This window comes from Ahaetulla prasina, chromosome 6 (genome assembly GCF_028640845.1).
Source record: "Ahaetulla prasina isolate Xishuangbanna chromosome 6, ASM2864084v1, whole genome shotgun sequence".
In the NCBI taxonomy this organism is placed as follows: Eukaryota; Metazoa; Chordata; class Lepidosauria; order Squamata; family Colubridae; genus Ahaetulla; species Ahaetulla prasina.
The window spans coordinates 76,515,341-76,536,370 of NC_080544.1; the positions used below are offsets into that span (position 1 = coordinate 76,515,341).

General features: G+C 36.1%; 1 protein-coding gene across 1 annotated transcript in view; it reads right to left on the bottom strand.

Moving 5' to 3' along the window:
• Positions 1-21,030, bottom strand: part of DOCK10 (dedicator of cytokinesis 10) — a 160,962-nt gene that overhangs the window by 111,273 nt on the left and 28,659 nt on the right. Inside the window, exons 2-3 of the mRNA XM_058188345.1 lie at positions 11,329-11,448; positions 6,868-6,957 (exon numbers count right to left, since the gene is read on the bottom strand). Of these exons, the coding sequence (XP_058044328.1) occupies positions 6,868-6,957; positions 11,329-11,448 (210 nt within the window). The remainder of the gene's footprint in view (positions 1-6,867; positions 6,958-11,328; positions 11,449-21,030) is intronic.

Sequence of the window (21,030 nt, forward strand, 5' to 3'; positions counted from 1 at the left end):
CTTTTCTCTCAGTTTGTCAAAAGTTTGGGTTACATAGTATATGTACATTTGATTATCAGTAACATGAACTAACTATCTGACCCTGTGAGAAAACTCATTCAATGAGTTGGGTCTGGAATGGAACAGAACCCACATTTTATTCATTCTCTAGTAGGCGACAGACAAAAAGCGCATTATTAAAGAAATAGGCAATTTTCTCCCTCTCTTTTGCAGATATGTCTGCCGCTGGTCTTATATATGAGACAATGGCACAGTTATGAAAAAGTAGGGAATCAACATAGACTTAATTCTCAATTATATCCTTGCCTGCTTGAGTATTTGTAAACAGATTCAAAATTGGCATGTACAATGTATCAGTTCTTACACACCAGTAGAAGGAATTGCATTCATAGAAGTTGTACAGCTTGTATATGCAGAATAAAAAGAACACTCAAAGAATATTAACTGCCTTGCTTAAACTTAAAAAAAAGTATGAAGAATTTCATAGAGCTTAGATTGTTCTGCTATAATGTGCACAAAATGTCTCAGGAAAGCTGTTTTCTGCCCGTCTACTTATTTAGAAACTAGAGAGTGCTACAAATCCTAGAAATATAAATAGACAAATTGCTTATCCCACTTAGCACCCTATCAGCATTTCTAAAATAAAATAAGTGTAAAGTTGATGCGAGTTGTTATCCTAGGCTTAGATGGAAAAGGCCCCTGGTTCTGAAATTCCCTTTGATATTTTTATGGCATATATCAACCAGGAGATACTGGGAGAGAGAAAAAAACACCCTACAGATAAATACTGGAAGCACAACAAGAACTGAAAATAAAACTAATTATCTTTTTCATGTAAAAACAGCTGTGTTCTTTCACAGATGTGTTAGATTTAATTCTCTAGACAAAATTGGGTCACTCTAGGCATCGAATTAGTCCAAGGGTACCAGGTTAGAGATACAAAAAGAAAAGCATATTACAATGGGGTATTTGGCTCTAATAACAACATGTGATCATATGTAACCAAAATAAGTGTGATATTAATTCAATTATTTTGCCTTACTTTGCCTAGAGGCTCATATAGCATTTATCTCCAAATATTTTCCTTCAAGAGAGTCACAGAACAGTAGCATACACAGAACTTTTCAGGATCCTCTCAGATACCTTCCCATTCACACACACACCCCCATTGTGAAAAATCTCAGGTGTCACACTCCAAGCCTATGGGAAAGAAATAGCAAGCAGCAGACTAAGTTCAAGAAGGTTACACAGTAGGACTATTAGATCTAGACTGCAAAGATCAGAATGAAGACAGCATGGCAACAAAGAATAAGAGATTTCTAAACAATATTTCTTATCTGCCATCTAGTATTGGCTGGGGTTTTGTTTTCAGATGAATTAATCCTATCACATAGCTATTTCTAGTTACCTACAAAAGCAGCTCTGTGTTTCATTGATATCTCTGTCAGCTTTTTGGTCATTGGGATGTGTTTTTTTCTCTCCCTGACGAGAAGATTGGTGTGGTCCCTATGGTTGATAGATTTGGAGGTAGAACCTATGAAGCTGGTGTGGTCTATATTTTTCTCTTCCCTTTTGCTCTTTTTGTGTGCTACACTCCCACTTGAATTTATGCAACCAGTTTTTCAAGGGCAAAGAATGACGCAAGGAGATTGCATGTTTTTCAGAAAAAGATTAATAAATATATGCAAACAGAAAACAAATTCTACAGCAGAGAACCCTAAATATTATTTTTATGAAATAATGTCTTCACTTCAATGTGTTTAATTCACAAATTGAACAAATTGAGTTGTTGAGAGATGGAGAATTTGATATAAAGCTAATTAAGCAGCAAAGTTCCAGCTCAAATTCCAGATTTAAAGGTAGAAATAAACATTTAACGTTTAATATTCAAGACCCAAAGAGAAGAAAATTTCATTTAAATTGATTATTTTTCCCATTCAATTTAATAAAAGATTCAACCACAGGCTATTATGGGGAACCATTAGAAGCCTGCTGTGTCTTCATTTTTGGCAAATTTGATGGAAATAATGAGAACAGTAAACAATACTCTTTCAACTGGTCAACCTCGAAGATTAGAAATCACTACAGTAACATTTCAAGTATCTCTTCCAAAACATGATTAAGCCAGAAAAAGAAGGGATGTGGGATTTGAAGTACAGTAGGCTTCAAATTGTCCTTCATCAGAGATATTGTGATAAACCAAGGCAGGAAGTGTATTTCTGTACCTTAAAAATAATATATTTCAAAACCAATTTAAAAGTAAGCTCTCACTAAATTTTGCAGAGTTTACTACTCTCTGACTTTTAGCTTTTCTAAGGGTTTCACTGACAAGATTAATCTTTCTGACTATGAAACAAGATATGGTGTTTATGCAATGCCACATAATTTAAATATTTTAATTTAATTTAATTGCAGTTTTAATTTGCATGGCTAGCATAACCAGAATATTTTAGAGCATTTCTTCTGTTTTTTTGCTGAGGTATCTCATCGGTTTTTGAGATTACCTGGAACCTGAGAGAGGGGACTACAGCCTCAATACCAAACATATTAGATCTTGCTTATTCTTTCTTTATGAGACTGCAAGGTGTACTTGGAGCAGAATGTTTGGCAAGAAATGTTAATACTATTTCTATTATAAATGGGAGAGGGATTTTGTGTCAGAAATAGGAGGAAAATCAAAGAAGACAGATTAAAATAAAGAAATATAGTTTATCTGGGAAATGCCACATGACGCACATAGCTTCAGATAAATGAAATAAGATATATGGAATAATTAAAATAATAGAATATTTCATTATGAGAAGAACATACTAGGAACAGTGATGGAACTGAGGATACCCTCATTTTGAACTTTGGCAATTACGGCCACCATATAAAAGGAAAGAAAACCCTAGTACAACTAATATTTTGTGCTAAGGCATAGCTTTGTGCTGGCTATAGATACAGGCCTGAAGATGATACGTGGAATATGTGCCTTAAAGCAGAGAAATTAAATACTATATCATGGCATAATTCCATTAACCAAATTCCCACTGAAATCATACAGTAATTCCTTTTACCATTGCATCATGACTCTCACACCTCTTTTGGCTCTATGGAAAGGTTCAGTTGAGCTGTAACCTTACCAGTTTGCAATATTTTCCAGATAAAAAAAAATGTGTCGATTCTACTCTGAAATGAATCTCTATTCCAAGAAAGACAGTGAAGCCAGAATTTGCTACTATGCTACTTGCTACTATGCTGAGCATCAGTTTTTGAAGTTTTCAAGGTCTTGATCGTTTCTCTGAAGATCATAGCTAGAAACAGGATACTTTGTCAAAGTCAGCCCTTGCTAACTCAGGAATTCAGGAAAACAGCTTCCATAAGTGTACAAAAGTCATGATGTGAGAAGCTCTTTTATTGAACTCTTGTTTGGGGTCTTAATTACAACATTTTGTTCATGTGAAGATTCCTCAATAGAGTTAAGTCAGACCACTGTTTTAAGATGTGCACATTGTAAAAATGCTTTTTGCTTTAATGAGAGAAAAACCGGGAGGCAATATATAGCCTATAAACTTCTGAAACATGCCTGGCCTGTGAATAGCACATGATTCACATGCACATGTGAATAGCACATGTGGATAGCACATGGCAATAGTCTAGCTCAGAGTTCTCTCAGTTGGTCACTATTGACTTTCCCCCACCAGGTCAATGTATTAACCATTATTGTTAGTATTATTCATATTGCTAATCATAAAGTAGTATTTATTAAATTATTTTTGTAAAATAAATGTTTGAATAAATGCTTTTTGAATAATGTGAAACCTCATGAAGGGATCATGAGCTGAGGAGTTTGTGGACTCCTGGTTAGCTCAGCAATAAGCATGGTAAGATTGCTTCTCTCCAACCCATACAACAATTTATCTCAATTACTATCCTGTACAGGTAGTTCTTGACGTATTACCACAACTGGGACCAAAATTTCCATTGCTAAGCAATGTGGTTGTTAAGTGAGTTGTGCCTGATTTTATCACATTTTTTGCCACAGGTCTTAAGCAAATCACTGCACTTGCTAAGTGAATCATGTGGTTGTTAAGTGAATCCAGCTCCCCTCCTCACTCCCATTGACTTTGCTTGTTTGAAGCTGGCTTGGAAGATCGCAAATCATGATCACATGACCTGGGGACACTTCAACCATCATAAATACATATAGATTGTCAAGCACCCAAATTCTGATCAAGTGACCATGAGGATGCTGCAATGGTCATAAGTGCAAGGACCCGATGTAAGTCATTTTTTTGAGTGTTGTTGGAAAACATTCTTTTTATTCCATAAAATGCTCTACCTGTTGATTCAGAACACTAAAATACTCTCATTAATGCCCATTCTTTATTTTCACTTGATGATAAAATCATGAATTTAATTCTTAGTTTTATTAATAATATTTAATTAATTTAAACTGATCTTATTATTCAAGCGTCAATATGATTGTTCTGTGTAAGTGCAAACTTACAAAGAACACTTCCTTGGTTCCTGGGAGACTATATTTATACTGTTATCAAAATAAGTTCTTGAAGATAGGAAGTGCTCAATGAAAACTGCTCCATAATCTTAAAGATAGTGTTGTCGTATATTTACTCAAACATAATGGACTGTATTATGGAAGCTTGCATTAGAAGTCCAAATATCAAAGATGAATTATATTAATAATCTAAGAATACCCCATCTGCTGTCTGATGCTTATTTCCTAATTTTTTTTAGTGTTTTTATAACACTATAAAAATTAGCAGTATTAAAAAATCTGATTGTTATAAGGGTGATTATCACAGTCTGTGAAACATAACACCCTCCCAATAATTAGAACTAGAATAAGATAATGAGTCAGAATTTGAGCTCCTTTTAATTTATTTTGCAGTTTTCAAGTTTCTTTTCCTATACAGATAGGACAGGTTCGCAAAGCCCGAAAGATTGGGAACTCTGCATTACATGAAAAAATTAAAAGAAACTTTCCCCTTTATCTCCAACAACATTAGCTTTTGATTGTTGTCTCTTAAAATACAGCTAAATATGTCTTTGTTCTTGATCTCATCTTGAATGAACCCATATCTAAATTCTCAATTCTCCCTATTAATCAGCAAAAATCTACTTAAAGTTAAGAGATATAAGAACCTACATATTTATATCTCTGTTTCCATTTAAGCAAATTCTTTCAGGACCCCAGAACCAAGAAAAACATGATGATTCTCCCAAGCTCTTTACTGTTTCTACACCTATAGATGGAATCTTGCCAAACTAAAGCACACTTTGTGCAAAATAACCTTACAAACTGATTCATTATACCAGGGGTGAAATCTAAAAATTTTCCCTACCGGTTCCGTGGCCATGGCTTAATTGGTGGGCATGGCTTGGTGGTCAGTGACTGGATGGGCATGGCCAATGACAATAAATAATAAAAATAATAAACAAAGTATACAAAACAATAAGTGGTACCAAAAACCATCTTTCACACTTTACATACACACAACACAACTGACACACACACAATGTAAAAGCAGCTACACTTCACCCAAAATGGCCCTTGCAACAAGCAGGAACCTCACACAGCCACAAAAAGCTCAAAAACCAACTTTCACACTTTACACACACACAACACAACACAGCACAACTGACTCACACACAATGTAAAAGCAGCTGCACTTCATCCAAAATGGCCCTTGCAACAAGCAGGAACCTCACACAGTCACAAAAAGCTCAAAAACCAACTTTCACACTTTGCACACATACAACACAACTGACTCTCTCTCACACACACACAAAATGCCAGATACAGCTTTGTGAGATTTTGTGTTTTTGTGTAGAGTGAAACACTACAGAAACACACCAAATCTCAGAAAGCTGCACAAATATTTTATTTTATTATTTTATTTTATTTATATTTTTTAGATCAGGGGTCTCCAACCTTAGTGACTTTAAGGTTTGTGGATTTCAATTCCCAGAGTTCCTCAGCCAGCAAAGCAGGCAGATTAGTTGCTCACTGGAGAAATAGATTAGCTAGCAATTGATTCTGTCTGCAGGCTGAAACTATTCCTTTCGGGCTGGGAAAGCCATGTGTTAGATCAGTAATTAGGTAAGTGCCTTAGAATCTCTTTAAAAAGAAGTTTTCTACAAGCTCTTTGGCTGAAGAGCTTGTAGAAAACATGTTTTTTAAGATTCTGCTGATGAGGAACTCAGGTGAGATCACCAGAGGAGCCTTTTAAAACTTTTTTTTTTACAACCTCTTCGGCTGAAGAGGTTGTTTAAAAAAAGAGTTTAAAGGCTCTGAAGATCTCAGCTGAGCTGCGGGATCCTCAAAGGCTTTTTTTTACTTTTAAAAGCATGTTTTCGGCTGAAGAAAAACTGCTTTTAAAAGTAAAAAAAAAAACCTCTGCTGATGGTGCAGCTCAGCAGAGGCGGGGGTGGGGCGGGGCCAGGGATTTTTGCCACCGGTTCTCCGAACCAGCAGCCGCCATCACTACTGGATTGGGAGAGCCAGTCTGAACCGGGAGCATTTCACCTCTGCATTATACCCAATTAAATATTTCAAAAAATAGCCATCATCACTGGTCTGATATAATCTTCCATCCAAAGACAAACCAAACAATACAAATATCTAACAAAGAACAGCAAGGTGCTGACTCAAGCATGTGTCAAATATACATCTAGGAAGAACTACCGAACAATTGCCAAGTAACAAATACAGCATAGCGCTAATGTCTGAGATTGCAAAGCAATACCTGGAAGAGAAAAAAAAAGGTCATCATGTTGAAAGTTACAACACTGTATTACTTTTTAAAAATAAATATCCTGGAAAATGTATATTCAAGATTAAGTAAAGAATAACAACTTTACCTCTTTAACAAATAAATATTCTGCCTTCTGTTCTGCATCTTCAGGAACTGATGAGTACAGTGTTCTTATTTCCCAGGGAATTGTGGCTATCTAATGAGAAGTCAACAAAGAGAGAAAAAAGTTCACACCTGAGCATCAAAGAATGATAAATAACACAGGTAATCAAATAGGACAGGGGTGTCAAACTCAAGACCCATGGACCGAATCTGCTCTGCGGAGTTCTTAAATCTGCCTGTGGGGCCGGCCTGGAAATATCAAAGGACTGTCCCCTGCTGCCTCTGTGCCACCCCCCCTTCATGGCCCATTTTCAGCTCTCCCGGCCTTCTGCAGCACTCTGTTGGTCAAAACCGGGCTAAACCCACAAAGTGCCTTTCCCTGATAGACAAAAATGTGGGGAAAATGTACCCAACAGACAGAAAATTGTGCATCTAGCTTTTGGAAATGTACCACCTCAAATAAATCCTGAATAGTCAAGGAATAAGAACCACAGTAATGCATGGATACCTGTGCAAACAAACCTCAATTTCATGGGCGGAAAGAAAGCTTCCCACCCCCACTGATAGGCAAGTCTTTTTAGAAATAGTATAGTAAAACCTGACGTTTTTCTAATTTATATTACCTTAGTGAGATATATTTTTTTAAGAAAATTTCAGCATTATCAGTTGTATATAAGAGAGCTTTGGTAATATGGATTCCTTTTCATTCCTGCTCATAAACCTAGTTAAGAATCCAAGACTGTTATTATGTTTCTGAAAAGATATCTTTCAGAGATGGGTAACTTTTATCAAAAGAAGCAAAAACGGGCTGAATTTTTACTTCAGTTTTTGACAGAGTAAATTAGATAAGTTAATAGCTTCAAATTACCTTAGCTGGAAAATGAAGCTTTCTTTTTAACTGTCAATGCAAGGGTTGTTTTTCCAGTTTAACATAAATGTCATAGAAAAATAAATTCAATAACCCTGGAAACAACTGCTGCTTTTTCCTTTTTACTTCCTGCTGAAGTTGAATCTGTAATGGGATTACTTTATATACATTTCTTTACACATATATTTCAAGTTGTGATACTATTTATTCATAGTAACAGTAAAATATTGTTAACAGCAAATCTGATATAATTAAGAGGCAGGACTGCAAAGTATTTTCATAATGACAAACCATGTACATAATTCTATATAAACTGAGATTTATACACATACGTTAATATGCGACTATCTCTACCCATACAATTTGAAAGAGATTATTATAATCTTCAGGAAAGCCAGATGGACATTCTATTTATTTTAAACATTTGGATCTGCCAGGAAAAATGCTACTTTAGATTGAAAAATCTGAGGAGGAAATTGGAAACCTTTATAGTTTCAGAGTGTTGTGGCATCTGTTACAATAAAGTGAATTACACAGTTTGCTCTCTGTCCTGTGTGTTCCCTAATGCATCACTATAATTTCATTTTTGTTTTGCAAGACCAATGGTTGATGTATTTATATTAAAGCAAGAGATTGTTGCAGACAACCTTTGTCTACCTCATTAAATACAATTACACATATTATTCTCCTTTCATAGCTCTGATGCCAAACACAATCCAGGAATGGAAAAAACTGTCTTAGAAGAAATAACTTTCTCAAGAGTAACAAAACATGAAAAAGCAAGAAGATTCCATATGTTCATTTTAAAATTTTCTTCCTTTGCCAATATGAAAATGGGTTGGTTGAGACATACCTGATACTATCAGTTTAGGTCCCCAATTGCTAAAACACTTCTGTTCATATGGAGATTAAGCTTTACCAATGAAAAACTGCTGAAATAAAATTATGGTGATGACAGTCAAAGTAATGGCTAAGTTGTTTTGCTTCCAGAATGGCATTATCAATGAGAACAGCATGTAACATAGTATTTAATTCAAGCATTCTTTTATTGGTATTACTTATATTCAGGAATCATAATTAGGTATCCACTGCAAAGGTGCTTTGGAGCAAAGCTGTGGTTATGTGGGGCAGAATCTGGGAACCACCAAGGAGCTGATGGAAATTTTTCTCTTGTTCATTTTCTTACATAATTATTCTTACCAATGCTAATGCTAATGCTAAACTGAGCGTAGGACAAGAAGCAATAGGTGGAAACTAATCGAGGAGAGAAGCAACTTAGAATTAAGGAGAAATTTCATGACAGTTAGAACAATTAATCAGTGGAATGACTTGCCTCCAGAAGTTGTAAATGCTCCAACACTGGAAGTTTTTAAGAAGAGATTGGATAACAATTGGATACAATGTGAAATGGTATATGGTTTCCTGCCTAAGGAGGGGTTGGATTAGAAGACTGTCAGGGTCCCTTCCAATTCTGTTATTTTATTCTAAGCTGAATATTGGCAATAAGGGAAAGTGTTAACCACAAGTATTAGAGAAGCCAGCTGCAAACTACTTGCAGCATCACAATAAAAAATTAAACAGGGGATAAGGTCCAATTTTTAATGAAAAGATTAGATATGGCAATTATTCAGTCCTTGCTTAAATATAATATAATCCATAAAAGTATATGAAAATAAATGCTATTTTTTCAAATATCAGGAAATTCCAATATTTTGATTTATGCAATATTATTCAAAATGTGCAAATATTAAATACAAATCTCAAATGTTACAAAACATTAAAGTATGAATATTTCTGTGAAGATTTTCATAGCAATTTTCAAGGTTCAACAAGCTTCCCTTCTTAGAATTTAGCAGAAGCATTCTCATCATAAAGAACTGTTCATAAAGTAATATTATTTTTAGCTACTGTGGAGAGGACACCTGGAATAAGTTGGTGCAAGAATTTTATTTTATTAGTTATATATGTTGTCAAATTCAAACAGATACATGGTGGTTTAACAGTGATTTAAATCTAAAATATAAAGTAAGTAAAAAAATCCATGATGGTATAGTGTAACATCTACAGAGAGTACCATAAAACAACCAATAACCACAATTAAGTTTTAACATTTAAACTAATATTTTTAATCCCTTTGTATTGCTTTGATTGGAATTAATCTTGTATCTAAAAGGATACAACTATTCTATAATAGTAGAGCTATGATTGAAAAACATAATCTCTTGTCGTCTGCATCCTTTATTTCACATCAATGTGTAAGTGTTAAGAGGTTTTCTTGTGATAAATACAATGGCAGTTAAATGTGATGTCAGCAGCACATTTAAAAAAAATTATAACTTTGTATTAGGAACTGAGAGATCTATGTATATCCTGTACCAGTGTACATTTCATACATTTATGCATTTATAAAAAGAATGATTTATAGAAGAATTATATTTTACCATTCATAATCTCCATTGGAATAAAAGATAGATGAAGAATGTTATAGAACGTTAAAGAATCTATGAACCATTATTCCTGTTAACCTTAGAGGTTATTATTTTTGTGAAGACTAAACCTAATAAGCTTAGTATAATCAAGAAATGGTGTCCCTAAATTACCAAGGAAAAGAGTGTGATGAGTCTTTCCTAACTCAGTTTCTCTAGAGCAGGGGTGTCAAACTCAAGGCCCAGGGGCAGATCCATCCTGCGGGTTGCTTAGATCTGACCCACAGGGACGCTCTGGAAACAGTGAAGGACTGGCCCACGGTGCCTCTACCAGGGAAAATTGATCTTTGGAGCCCTGGCAGAGGGTTGCAGGAGGCTGGTGCAGCCGAAAACGGAGCTTGGGAGCCTGTTTTCTTTGGAGAACACTCAGGTCACCATAGCCACCCCCAACATAAGTGACATCAAACTGGCTACATTCACCCTGGCCACACCCACCCCAGCCCCCCAAGGTCAAACCCAACCCTGATGTAGCCCTCATGAAATCTAGTTTGACACCCCTGCTCTAGAGAGCCAAGGAGATGACCTTGGAGAGATGAGGTGGAGACAATGCTTTAAGACCAGGAAACAGAAAGAAATATAAGAAATAAGCCTGAATTCTCTTTAATTCATTAGAGTATAGAGCAAAGGTGTCGAACCTGCTGGCTGGAGAATTCTGGGAGCTGAACTCCACAAGTCTTAAAAGTTGCTAAGGTTGGACACCCCTGGCATAGAGGGAAGGAGGGAGGGAGGGGAATATTTGATCAGGCTTTCTAAAATCTGTTACTGTAGCCCATGGCAATACAGTGGATTGCAGCCAAACTTGTAGAATCTGTTTCATGATTTGACCTATCCTGATAGATTGACATCAACCTTGAAAGCTTTTTAGTTTTCTACAGTTTCATACCTACTTCAGTACTCTTGAATCTAAAGGTCAAAAGTACAGGACAAGAAACTATTGTGTTTGATTTTGCCAAATCAATCCCCTTTTTAAATCAAGTATCTTGGATTTTTTTTAAAAATGAAACCAAGCTGAGCACAATACTGTCTCACATGGTGCAAGGCATAACAACTGGAACATCTTGACAAAGTTATAGATGAGACTTAGCTTTATTAGTAAACACCAATCACTCACTGAAAAGTCATCTTCAGGGAACAAAAAGAGGTCTTTCAGACGATCATTTTCAACATTCTTCTCAATATCTGCAATTACTGTTTCATAATCCAAAGGTTCCAGAAGTTTGGGTTTCTCCTGCTGAGGAGACAAAACACACAGAAAAAAGACTCAACTTGCATAATTCCTTTGTATTTCTTTTTTGGAGCTGGGGCTCCATTTCCATTATCCTTTCACACAGTTGCTATGTACAGGTTGGTGTGATGAAGCTTAAAATATAACCAGATGGATTTGGCTGCTCAAAATGTTCATTATCAGTCTGATTATTTCCTGATGAGGAGACCTGGTAAGTAATATGCATTATACAGGTAATATAGAATCATACCACATTGCCACATTAACCTACTCTTTATGCCGAGAAGCATATCCACATTTCTTTTAACGGTACTGAATAACTATATGCAATTATCTTCTAAATGAATTTGATGCCAAATGGTGTGTTTTAATTTCAGTTGTTTCCATGAGCTATGTGCTGATTCATCCCCATTACTCTCTTATGCTTAGCCACATTTTAAATTCAAGTCGTTTGCTAGAAACAAAAGTACTATTGCTCTGTTTAACTTGGCATTCATCCTTGTCTCTGTCAGGATAAACTATTTGGCAGTCAACCCCATACTTTCCCCAGTAAAGAGCTGGATTATACCTTTTTCAGCCATCAGGATAATAGTATTATTGCTGAAAGGCATTATGAACCCTTTAAAAAGCTCTCAAAAGAAATAGCCAAAGAAAAGGTAAAATTACACATTCTTTGATATGCTACATAAAAAGAGAGACTGTCTTGCTTGCTGACTACGTATATCTACAGAAAGACAAAAGGAATCTTATTATTAACTTGGGTGAAGAAAAAGGAACAAAGACAAAAGCTGAATGTAGATGTATAGATTGGAAAAACCAATGACTTTCTGCAAGGTGAAAAGAAGGACATTAAATATTTACCTTTATGGATTATTATTAGATAACAAGAATCTATAAACAATTTTTTTCAGAATATTTTTTCAGGGAGATAAAGTTATAGAGATAGAGATAGGAAGAAAGAGAAAGAGACAAAGAGAACAAAAGAAAAAGAGAAAGAGAGAGAGAGAGAGAGAAAGTAAGTAAATAATAAGTAAGTAAGTAAGTAAGTAAGTTTTATCTGCAAACAAATGTACAAATATATCACATCCAGGCACTGCCACAACATCTTCTTGAAATCCCTTTTTCTCAAATTCCCACAGATCTTTATTGAAAAGGTAATGTTTGAATATCTGTTCAACATCAGTGTCTGGCTCTGGGATGGGATGTCTGGCAGGCAAGAAAAAGGGACTGCAGCAAGAAACTTCTTAGACCAGGGGAAGAGGAAAATAAGGAAAAGAGATCTGAGTAACCCTGCTTTAACTATGCCAGGCACAAACTAAACTGTTGTTTTATCAGGCTTTCAAATCCCATTACTCTATTAACAGTAACTATCTTTCCAAAGTGGCTGTTGTTTCCTGGGTTCACCAGCCTTGCAGGGCTCAACAGACCCAATGTTATATCACCATGCAGGGGTGAAATTAAAAAATTTTCCCTACTGGCTCTGTAGGCGTGGCTTGGTGGGCGTGGCAGGGAAAGAATATTGCAAAATCTCCGCCTCACTCTGGGCCAGCCAGAGGTGGTATCTGTCGGTTCTCCGAACTACTCAAAATTTCCACTACCGGTTCTCCGAACTGCTCAACATTTCCGCTACCGGTTCTCCAGAACCTGTTAGAACCTGCTGGATTTCACCCCTGTCACCATGATATCTTAGGATCTGGAGTATTTCTTCTTAAACATAATGTAAGCTTAATAATGTAATTGCTGACAAAATATATTAAATAAATCAGGTTTTGAAACTTAATTTGAATAATATGTATTATTTTTACATCTCTGAACAAGAACACATTTAATTCCTTTTAAGTAATAAAGGGAAATGAAAGTATTTTATTTTTAAATTGAAGTCTTAAAATTCTGCTACTTTTTGACTTGCTTTCATACAACTAAAATGGCAACAAAGTGAGAAAAAACACTGCTCTTTAAAAGGTAAATTATATACACCCACACCACTTTGATCATTCACAGCTTCATATGGAGCTTCAGAAATATATAAATATATAAAAATATATAAATATATATAAAAAACTTAATTTCTTTCTTAAATTGTCATGTTTGTATTTTATGAGGGGGAAAAAAGGAGTTATTTCCTGCTGTTCTAGTCACAGTATTCTAAATTACTAAGAGTTTATAATTCTTAATATTCAAGGTTCAGTACTATTTTTTTGCATGAGCAATGGTTCAAATCTAATAACCTCAGCCTCAAATGAATTTCATTTCACATTTTTTAGAGGGACTTTCCTCAAATATGTGGTTTGAATTTTTTGTTATTATTTTTAGTGGAGAGTTTCATTTTTACTCCAAGAGATTTCTCAGAATAGCTGACAGAAATGTCACAAAGGTTGAATTAGTCCATTCTTCCTGCAAGGCTTGCTGGGAGATTTATAACGTTTTTTGGCTAATTAAAGTTTTAACAGACACAGGATTATCTTTCCTATATGTAATTATTCTGGAAATGAACCTACTAGACAATCTATGCACCAGGACTAAATGGTGCAGGACAGAATTATTCTATTTTTTAAAAAAATATGCTAATTTTTTTAAAAAGGCTAATAAATTATGTTAGCTAGGTACAAATAAAGATGGGATTATAAAAAGAGATGTTTAATATTTCTTCTCTTACCTTCCTTTCTTTTACAGACCATTTATTTTTTTCATGTGGATACAACATGCAAAAGTTCTGATTCATTTTCATTAGACAGGGTGAACATAATGTGCACTTGGCCAGAATTAGTGCCAGAATTGGAAATACTTAGAATTTACAGATATAGAATATCTAAAAAAATGTTTAAATCCTGTATCTGGTAATAACATTCAATGATGTGCCATGTGTCATAACTCAACAATAAAATATGGCATATAATTTTTGTTATTTGACTGATGTCATGACACACAATGCATCAGTTTTCCTTCCGTGTTTGTTTGTATCCCATCTTTATTATTTTTACAAATAATTCAAGGCCGTGAACATATATAATACTCCTTCCTTCTCTTATTTTTTCCATAATAACAAATCTGTATGGTGGTTGGCCTGAGGGACAATGACTGGCTCAAAGTCATCCAGCTGGCTAAGGCAGGCTTTGAACTCACTGCCTCCTGGTTTTCAGCCTAGTGCCTTAATTACTGTCAGTGTGTAGCATGTTGATTAGCAAATAAGATCACCTCCTAAAAACTTACCTTGTTTCTTTTGGTAGCAATCCTGTCCCTTCCAGCAATTGCTAAAAATACCCTCATAATTGATTTCACAGAACAGTCACAGTGCCTGAGGTTTCAATAGCTGACTGCAGTCAAGAGAAGAACACCAGAGTTCAGCATCTAAAGCAGGGGTCTCCAACCTTGGTCCCTTTAAGACTTGTGGACTTCAACTCCTAGAGTTCCTCGGCCAGCTTTGCTGGCTGAGGGACTCTGGGAGTTGAAGTTCACAAGTCTTAAAGAGACTAAGGTTGGAGATCCCTGATCTAAAGCACTGTCAGATGTAATGTTAAGTTGGTAACAGTTCTTGAGGGCTTCAACATACAATGCTGAAGAGTGCAAACTAGATCTTTTTCCCCCCTCTTATCACACTCTTATTTTACACTTTTGGTGTTGAAAGATTTTTGAAACTATAGTATATTAGGAAATTTGTTGAAATTTAAGAACAGCATAGCAGGCTAGGAGAAAAATAGCGTAAGCAAATCCGAGCAACTGATCACTGTTTTATATTGCAATGTAATGACACTGAGGCGAGTACCATGCATTTTTTCTTTTCAAGATTTTTGTTTTTAATGTGTCAGGAAGTGGTGACCTCCTACAAATATTTTCAGCAGCTAGTGGGTAGCAGAGAGAACTGTGCTTCATTGGAGATTCTATAGTCCTGTGCCAATGCTAAACAAAGATATTTTCCCCAGGATAGAAACTGGCTGGGCAATCATGTAAGTAAAACCACAATATCTTAGGAGCTTTAACAAATCTTAATAGCAATATCAATAGCACTTATATTTATATACCGCTTCATAGTACTTTTACAGCCCTCTCTAAGCGGTTTACAGAGTCAGCATATTGTCCCCAACAATCTGGGTCCTCATTTTATCCACCTTGGAAGAATGGAAGGCTGAGTCAACTTTTAGCCTGGTGAGATCTGAACTGCTGAACTTGCAGCTAGCAGTCAGCTGAAGTAGCCTACAATGAAGTTGTTGAAGTGCTGTCCCGATGTTTGGAGGCCGTACGGGTCTGGATGGGGAGAAACAGGCTCAAGCTTAATCCCTCCAAGACGGAGTGGCTGTGGATGCCGGCATCCCGATTCAGTCAGCTGCAGCCGCGGCTGACTGTTGGAGGCGAGTTATTGGCCCCAAAGGATAGGGTGCGCAACTTAGGTGTCCTCCTGGATGAACGGCTGTCGTTTGAAGATCATTTGACGGCCGTCTCCAGGAGGGCCTTCCACCAGGTCCGCCTGGTTCGGCAGTTGCGCCCCTTGATCGGGATGCCTTGTGCACAGTCACTCACGCCTCATTACCTCTGGATTATTGTAATGCTCTCTACATGGGGCTCCCCTTGAGGTGCACTCGGAGGCTTCAGTTAGTCCAGAATGAAGCTGCTGGTGATAGAGGAGCTACTGTAGCTCCCACGTAACACCGCTCCCGCGCAGACTGCACTGGCTACCTGTGGCCTTTAAAGTGCACTTTGACACAGTTACGACCTTTAAAGTGCTCCATGGCTTAGGGCCTGGGTACTTACGGGACCGCCTGCTGTTACCTCATGCCTCCCACCGACCTGCACGCTCTCACAGAGGGACTTCTCAGGGTGCCGTCCGCCAAGCAATGCTGGCGGCCCCAGGAAGGTCCTTCTCTGTGGGGGCTCCTACACTCTGGAGCAGGCTTCCCGGTTTACGCCAAATACCTGACCTTGGATCTTCCGCGAACTGAAGACACATCTTTTCATTAAGGCTGGCTGAATTTTATTGGTTTTTTAAATTTTCTTAAATTTTAATATCAATTTTAAACGGGATTGTAGTTTTTTATATATTTTAAAGTTTCGGGCTAATTATAATAAGTTTTTTAATTTACATTTTAAACTGTACATTGTATTGTCTTTTTTACTTCTGCCTGTACACCGCCCTGAGTCCTTCGGGAGAAGGGCGGTATAAAAATCAAATAAAATAAATAAATAAAATAAATACAGTACTGCACTCTAACCACTGCACCATCTCAACTCTCTTACTATTGATTGCTTTGTTGTCACTTGTATTTCGGGCATCCTAGAATATTAATCAAAAGCAGAATATTTGGGAAAAAGGACAAACTAGTTGGTGGGATTCATCATAAAGGAATACATATAAGAGAAATAAGCACACAGCCCATTTTTCTACATAGGAGATCCAGATTCAAATGCTATGACTTAATGTGGAGGAACCTTTCATGAAATTATAAACAGTGACAGTCAATAGTGACAATTATGTTTGGTGTATCAGGGGTCTGACTCAGAGACTGGTTGGCACAATTTTCTAGACCATGATTTAGTTAACCATGGTTTGTCAAGTAACCCACAATTGCTAGATTCACAGAACAAATTAAATATATTTAGTTTAGGAACTATACTTAGCTCCTTGTTTCTCTGCCTTAAGAAACTTCAAACTCACATAAATGAATGCCTGTGATGTAAATGAAAAGAAGTTCTTAATAGTTCCACCAGGTCTGGATGTAATCTAGGGATTGAAGGAAACTGCATACCATGTATACCAAGTTCTGGTATATTTTCATCATCTGCAGCTGATTGTGAAAATTTATGAAATTGGACTTCAGCAACAGCTAAGACTCGGGATTAGAACTAATTAATCTAAAACAAGTATCCAAAAATGGGTGTAGCTGCTAATAAGCGGCCAATTCATAAATTAAACTGAGGGAAATAATGGCACATAATGGAAGATGAGCGTCAACACAGAAAACTCTAAAATATAAGAAAAATGAAGTGTGGTTACTGAAGTTTTGGTTTAGGATGGATTTTATATCCTGGTGCAGATTTTTTTCAGTTGTGATGCATAGTAGGCCCTTTTTCTGAATGTTCAGTTTTAATTAAAGCATATCCTTAATCCAGAACTCCAAAATTCCTCTCCTGCAACCTACACATTTTCTATAATTTAGAATCATGTATGTTAGTCTTTTTTCAATTTTTATGGACTTCAACTCAGTGGCGAAATTCAATTTTTTTTAGTATTGGGTCTGTGGGCATTGCTTGGTGGGCATGGTGTGGCTTGGTGGGCATGGCTTGATGGGCGTGGCAAGGGAAGGATACTGCAAAATCTCCATTTCCACCCCACTCCAGGGGAATGATACTGCAAAATCCCTATTACCTCCTCACTCCTCGGGGAAGGATATTACAAAATCTCCATTCCCACCCCACTCTGGGGCCAGCCAGAGGCGGTATTTACGGGTTCTCCAAACTACTCAAAATTTCCGCTACCGGTTCTCCAGAACTTGTCAGAACCTGCTGGATTTCACCCCTACTTCAACTGCTAGAAATGGCTGGGAAATGTTGGGAGTTAAAATCCACACTAATGTAGATTGCCAAATTTGTAAAAACAACAGCACTACATGATGTACAACAATGATGTTTCGTGAGTTTACTGCAACATTGGTTCTAAAGATATTGCTAAGTAATAATGAAACACTGAGAACCTGCAAATCTATAGTTATATATTATAGACAGAATGCAAAATAGACTAATCTCATTGGAAAATTCTAATGAATGAAAAATTTGGCCTATAGGCCAAATTTTTTCATTTATTAGAATTTCTAATTCTAATTAATTAATTAATTAGAATGTCAATATCTGATATTTATCAAAGGAAGTACTTTATAATTATGAATAATTAAAAGCCTTTGTAGCAATGCAGTATCAAGCCATTGGTGGACAGCTGTACATATTTTCAATTCAGACAGAGTTGATTAGACATATAGACACAACATGCGATTTGTGTGCAACATGTTTGCAGAGAAAACAACCTAAAACAAGTGTGGTATTGCTAATATTGAAGTAGACAAAAAAAATAGGAACCTAAATACAATTAAAATGTGGAAGTGCTGAAGCTGTATCTGGCTGAAAGTGAATAAACTGTAATTTAAGCCCTCAAAGATTAAAAAAATTGATAGGAAGATTGTTCCTGTGAACAGGGAGACATAATTTAGATTACATTTGGTAGATGCTTGTCTTGAAAGGGCTTGATAATATAAAGTATTAATACTGGGGCTGTGCATAGCACTCAGAAAAAGTTCTTTGCAATGTATAGGAGCACCAAAGGAGCATCTCTTCAAAGTGTTGAAGCAGTTTCATGCAAGTGGCTTCATAAGCACTTTGCTTCACAACTTAGCTCCTGCAGGCTTATAGAGCATCTCTTCTATGCAAAATACTATTTAATAATGTTTAGCTGAGAATTAAAAAAAAGTATTTTGTAGTGAAGTCCATACTGTATCATACAGATGAAACACATTAGCTTGTCCTGAAGAATGATAACCCTAGTCTATTTCAGTGCTTATGTATCCTAAAGGACAATTAATCCTAAAATCAAAAAGAAAGCTGTCAATCTAACTATCAAAACTTTCAAGAAAATTACACACACACACACACATACATAAGTTTTGGTGAAGAGATCATCAGTTGCGCTAGAGTTTTGGCATATTGGAGGCAGCTGCAAAACAAAACTACATTATTATGTTTTGTTCTCCACTTCCATCATAAAGATACAATTTTGTTCGTTCCCCATGGAATGATTGTCATATTGCCTACTTCATTTTTTTTTGCTGCAGATAGAAAATGCATCATCATGGTGCCATGGCATAGGTAAATGAGATTAAATTAAGGTGATCTCTCTTCCTTTCCCCAGTTCCTTTCCCTGCTCAATATTTTTATATTGAATATTATGTCTCAAACGCCATGTGTGTGTGTATGTGTGTGTGAATAATAAGTAGAATTATAAAGGAAGAAAATTGGAACTGAGTTATATACAACATTGCAAGCATGTTGACTGATGAGTGTTCAAAGATCACATTACAGCTTTCCAAAACTAAAAATTGTTTATCCTCATAAATTGGATTTGCTACAAAAATACATAAAAGCTGCAATATTGGCAATATTAAACAGACAATTGTATTGCCACAATATACTAAAATGATTGAAGACATCTAAATACACATAATGAATACAAATATCAAGAAATGTTACTATCAAGATATTAAAAATAGATACACTGAGTAATTAATAAAAATAATGTCATTGGCAGCATTTTTCATTTCTCTCATCATTAAAATATAGAACCTGGGAGGTATTACATATATATTCCTTCCTACAGATCATTCTTCCAAAATTTCATATATTTGTGTATAGGAAAATCATCAAAACCATAAAAAAGCAAAAGTTAGAATATTTTGGACATGTGATGAGACCCCCAGAAAAATATGGCATACTTCACTTAATCCTCCAAGGAAAGATTGAAGGCAAATGAGGTCCATGCAGAACAATAACATTGTGGCTTCAAAATCGAAGGGACTGGTTTGGACAAAACTCAACAGCACTTTTTTGTGCGGCTGTTGATAAAAATAGGATTGTCAACATAATCGCCAATGTCTGATGACGGATATGGCACAACTAGAAGAAGAATTAGTGAATATATAAAAAGACTAATTGACTGTTAATTTCTTATACTTATGGCATATTTTTTTCTTCACTTGAAAAGTTGCATTGTTTTTTCAGCTTTTACCAAAGTGTGCAGATGCTTAGATTGCCTGGCATAGTACAAAACATTAATCAAGCAGAACTTCTCTGCCCACATTCATCATTACTTCACCGTATTTCCAAGGCCTTCAAACTGATTTAAAACTCAGCTTTTGTACCTGAGCTAACTGGCAGGATAATTGAAAAACAGAATCAGCCAATGAGAGTGCTTGCCAGGTGACCGATGGCAGCTGCATGGCAATGGAGCTCGTACAAGGCTGCTACATGCACAGTCTATCTGGCATGGGAAAAATGCTGCAGCTGGACCACGTCAGTATAAGACCTCTCACTCACTCCCCAGCATTGCTTCATTGTCATGCAACATGCTTTGTAAAGTAAATTCTTTCTGTTCACCAAAGTAGATCTTATTCAGCTTATAAACGGACATAATTTTTTAAAAAATCACTTCAAATGTTGTGGCCCAACACTATGCTTACACTATAAAAGTATTTTAAATAAAACTAAGCAATTATATTTCTATTTTTTGTTTTTGCCATGTTTTGGGTCATGTATACCATGTCCTTGAAGAACACAGTGAAGTTATCTCTAGCTGTTCATGGAAGGGAGGGGAGAATGACTATTTCTATATTGATAATGTGTGTGTGTGTGTGTGTGTGTGTGTGCACCATTGAATCAGTGTTGATTCCTAGTGACTACATGGACAAATCCCTACAGTTTTTTTGACAAGATTTTGAAAGTGGTTTGTGATTCCCTGTTTCCTAGGGCTACAAGGCTTTGTGTCTAAGGGGGAAGAAGAACTCATAGTTTGCTGCAGGGGTGAAATGTAAAATTTGTTACTACCGGTTCTGTGGG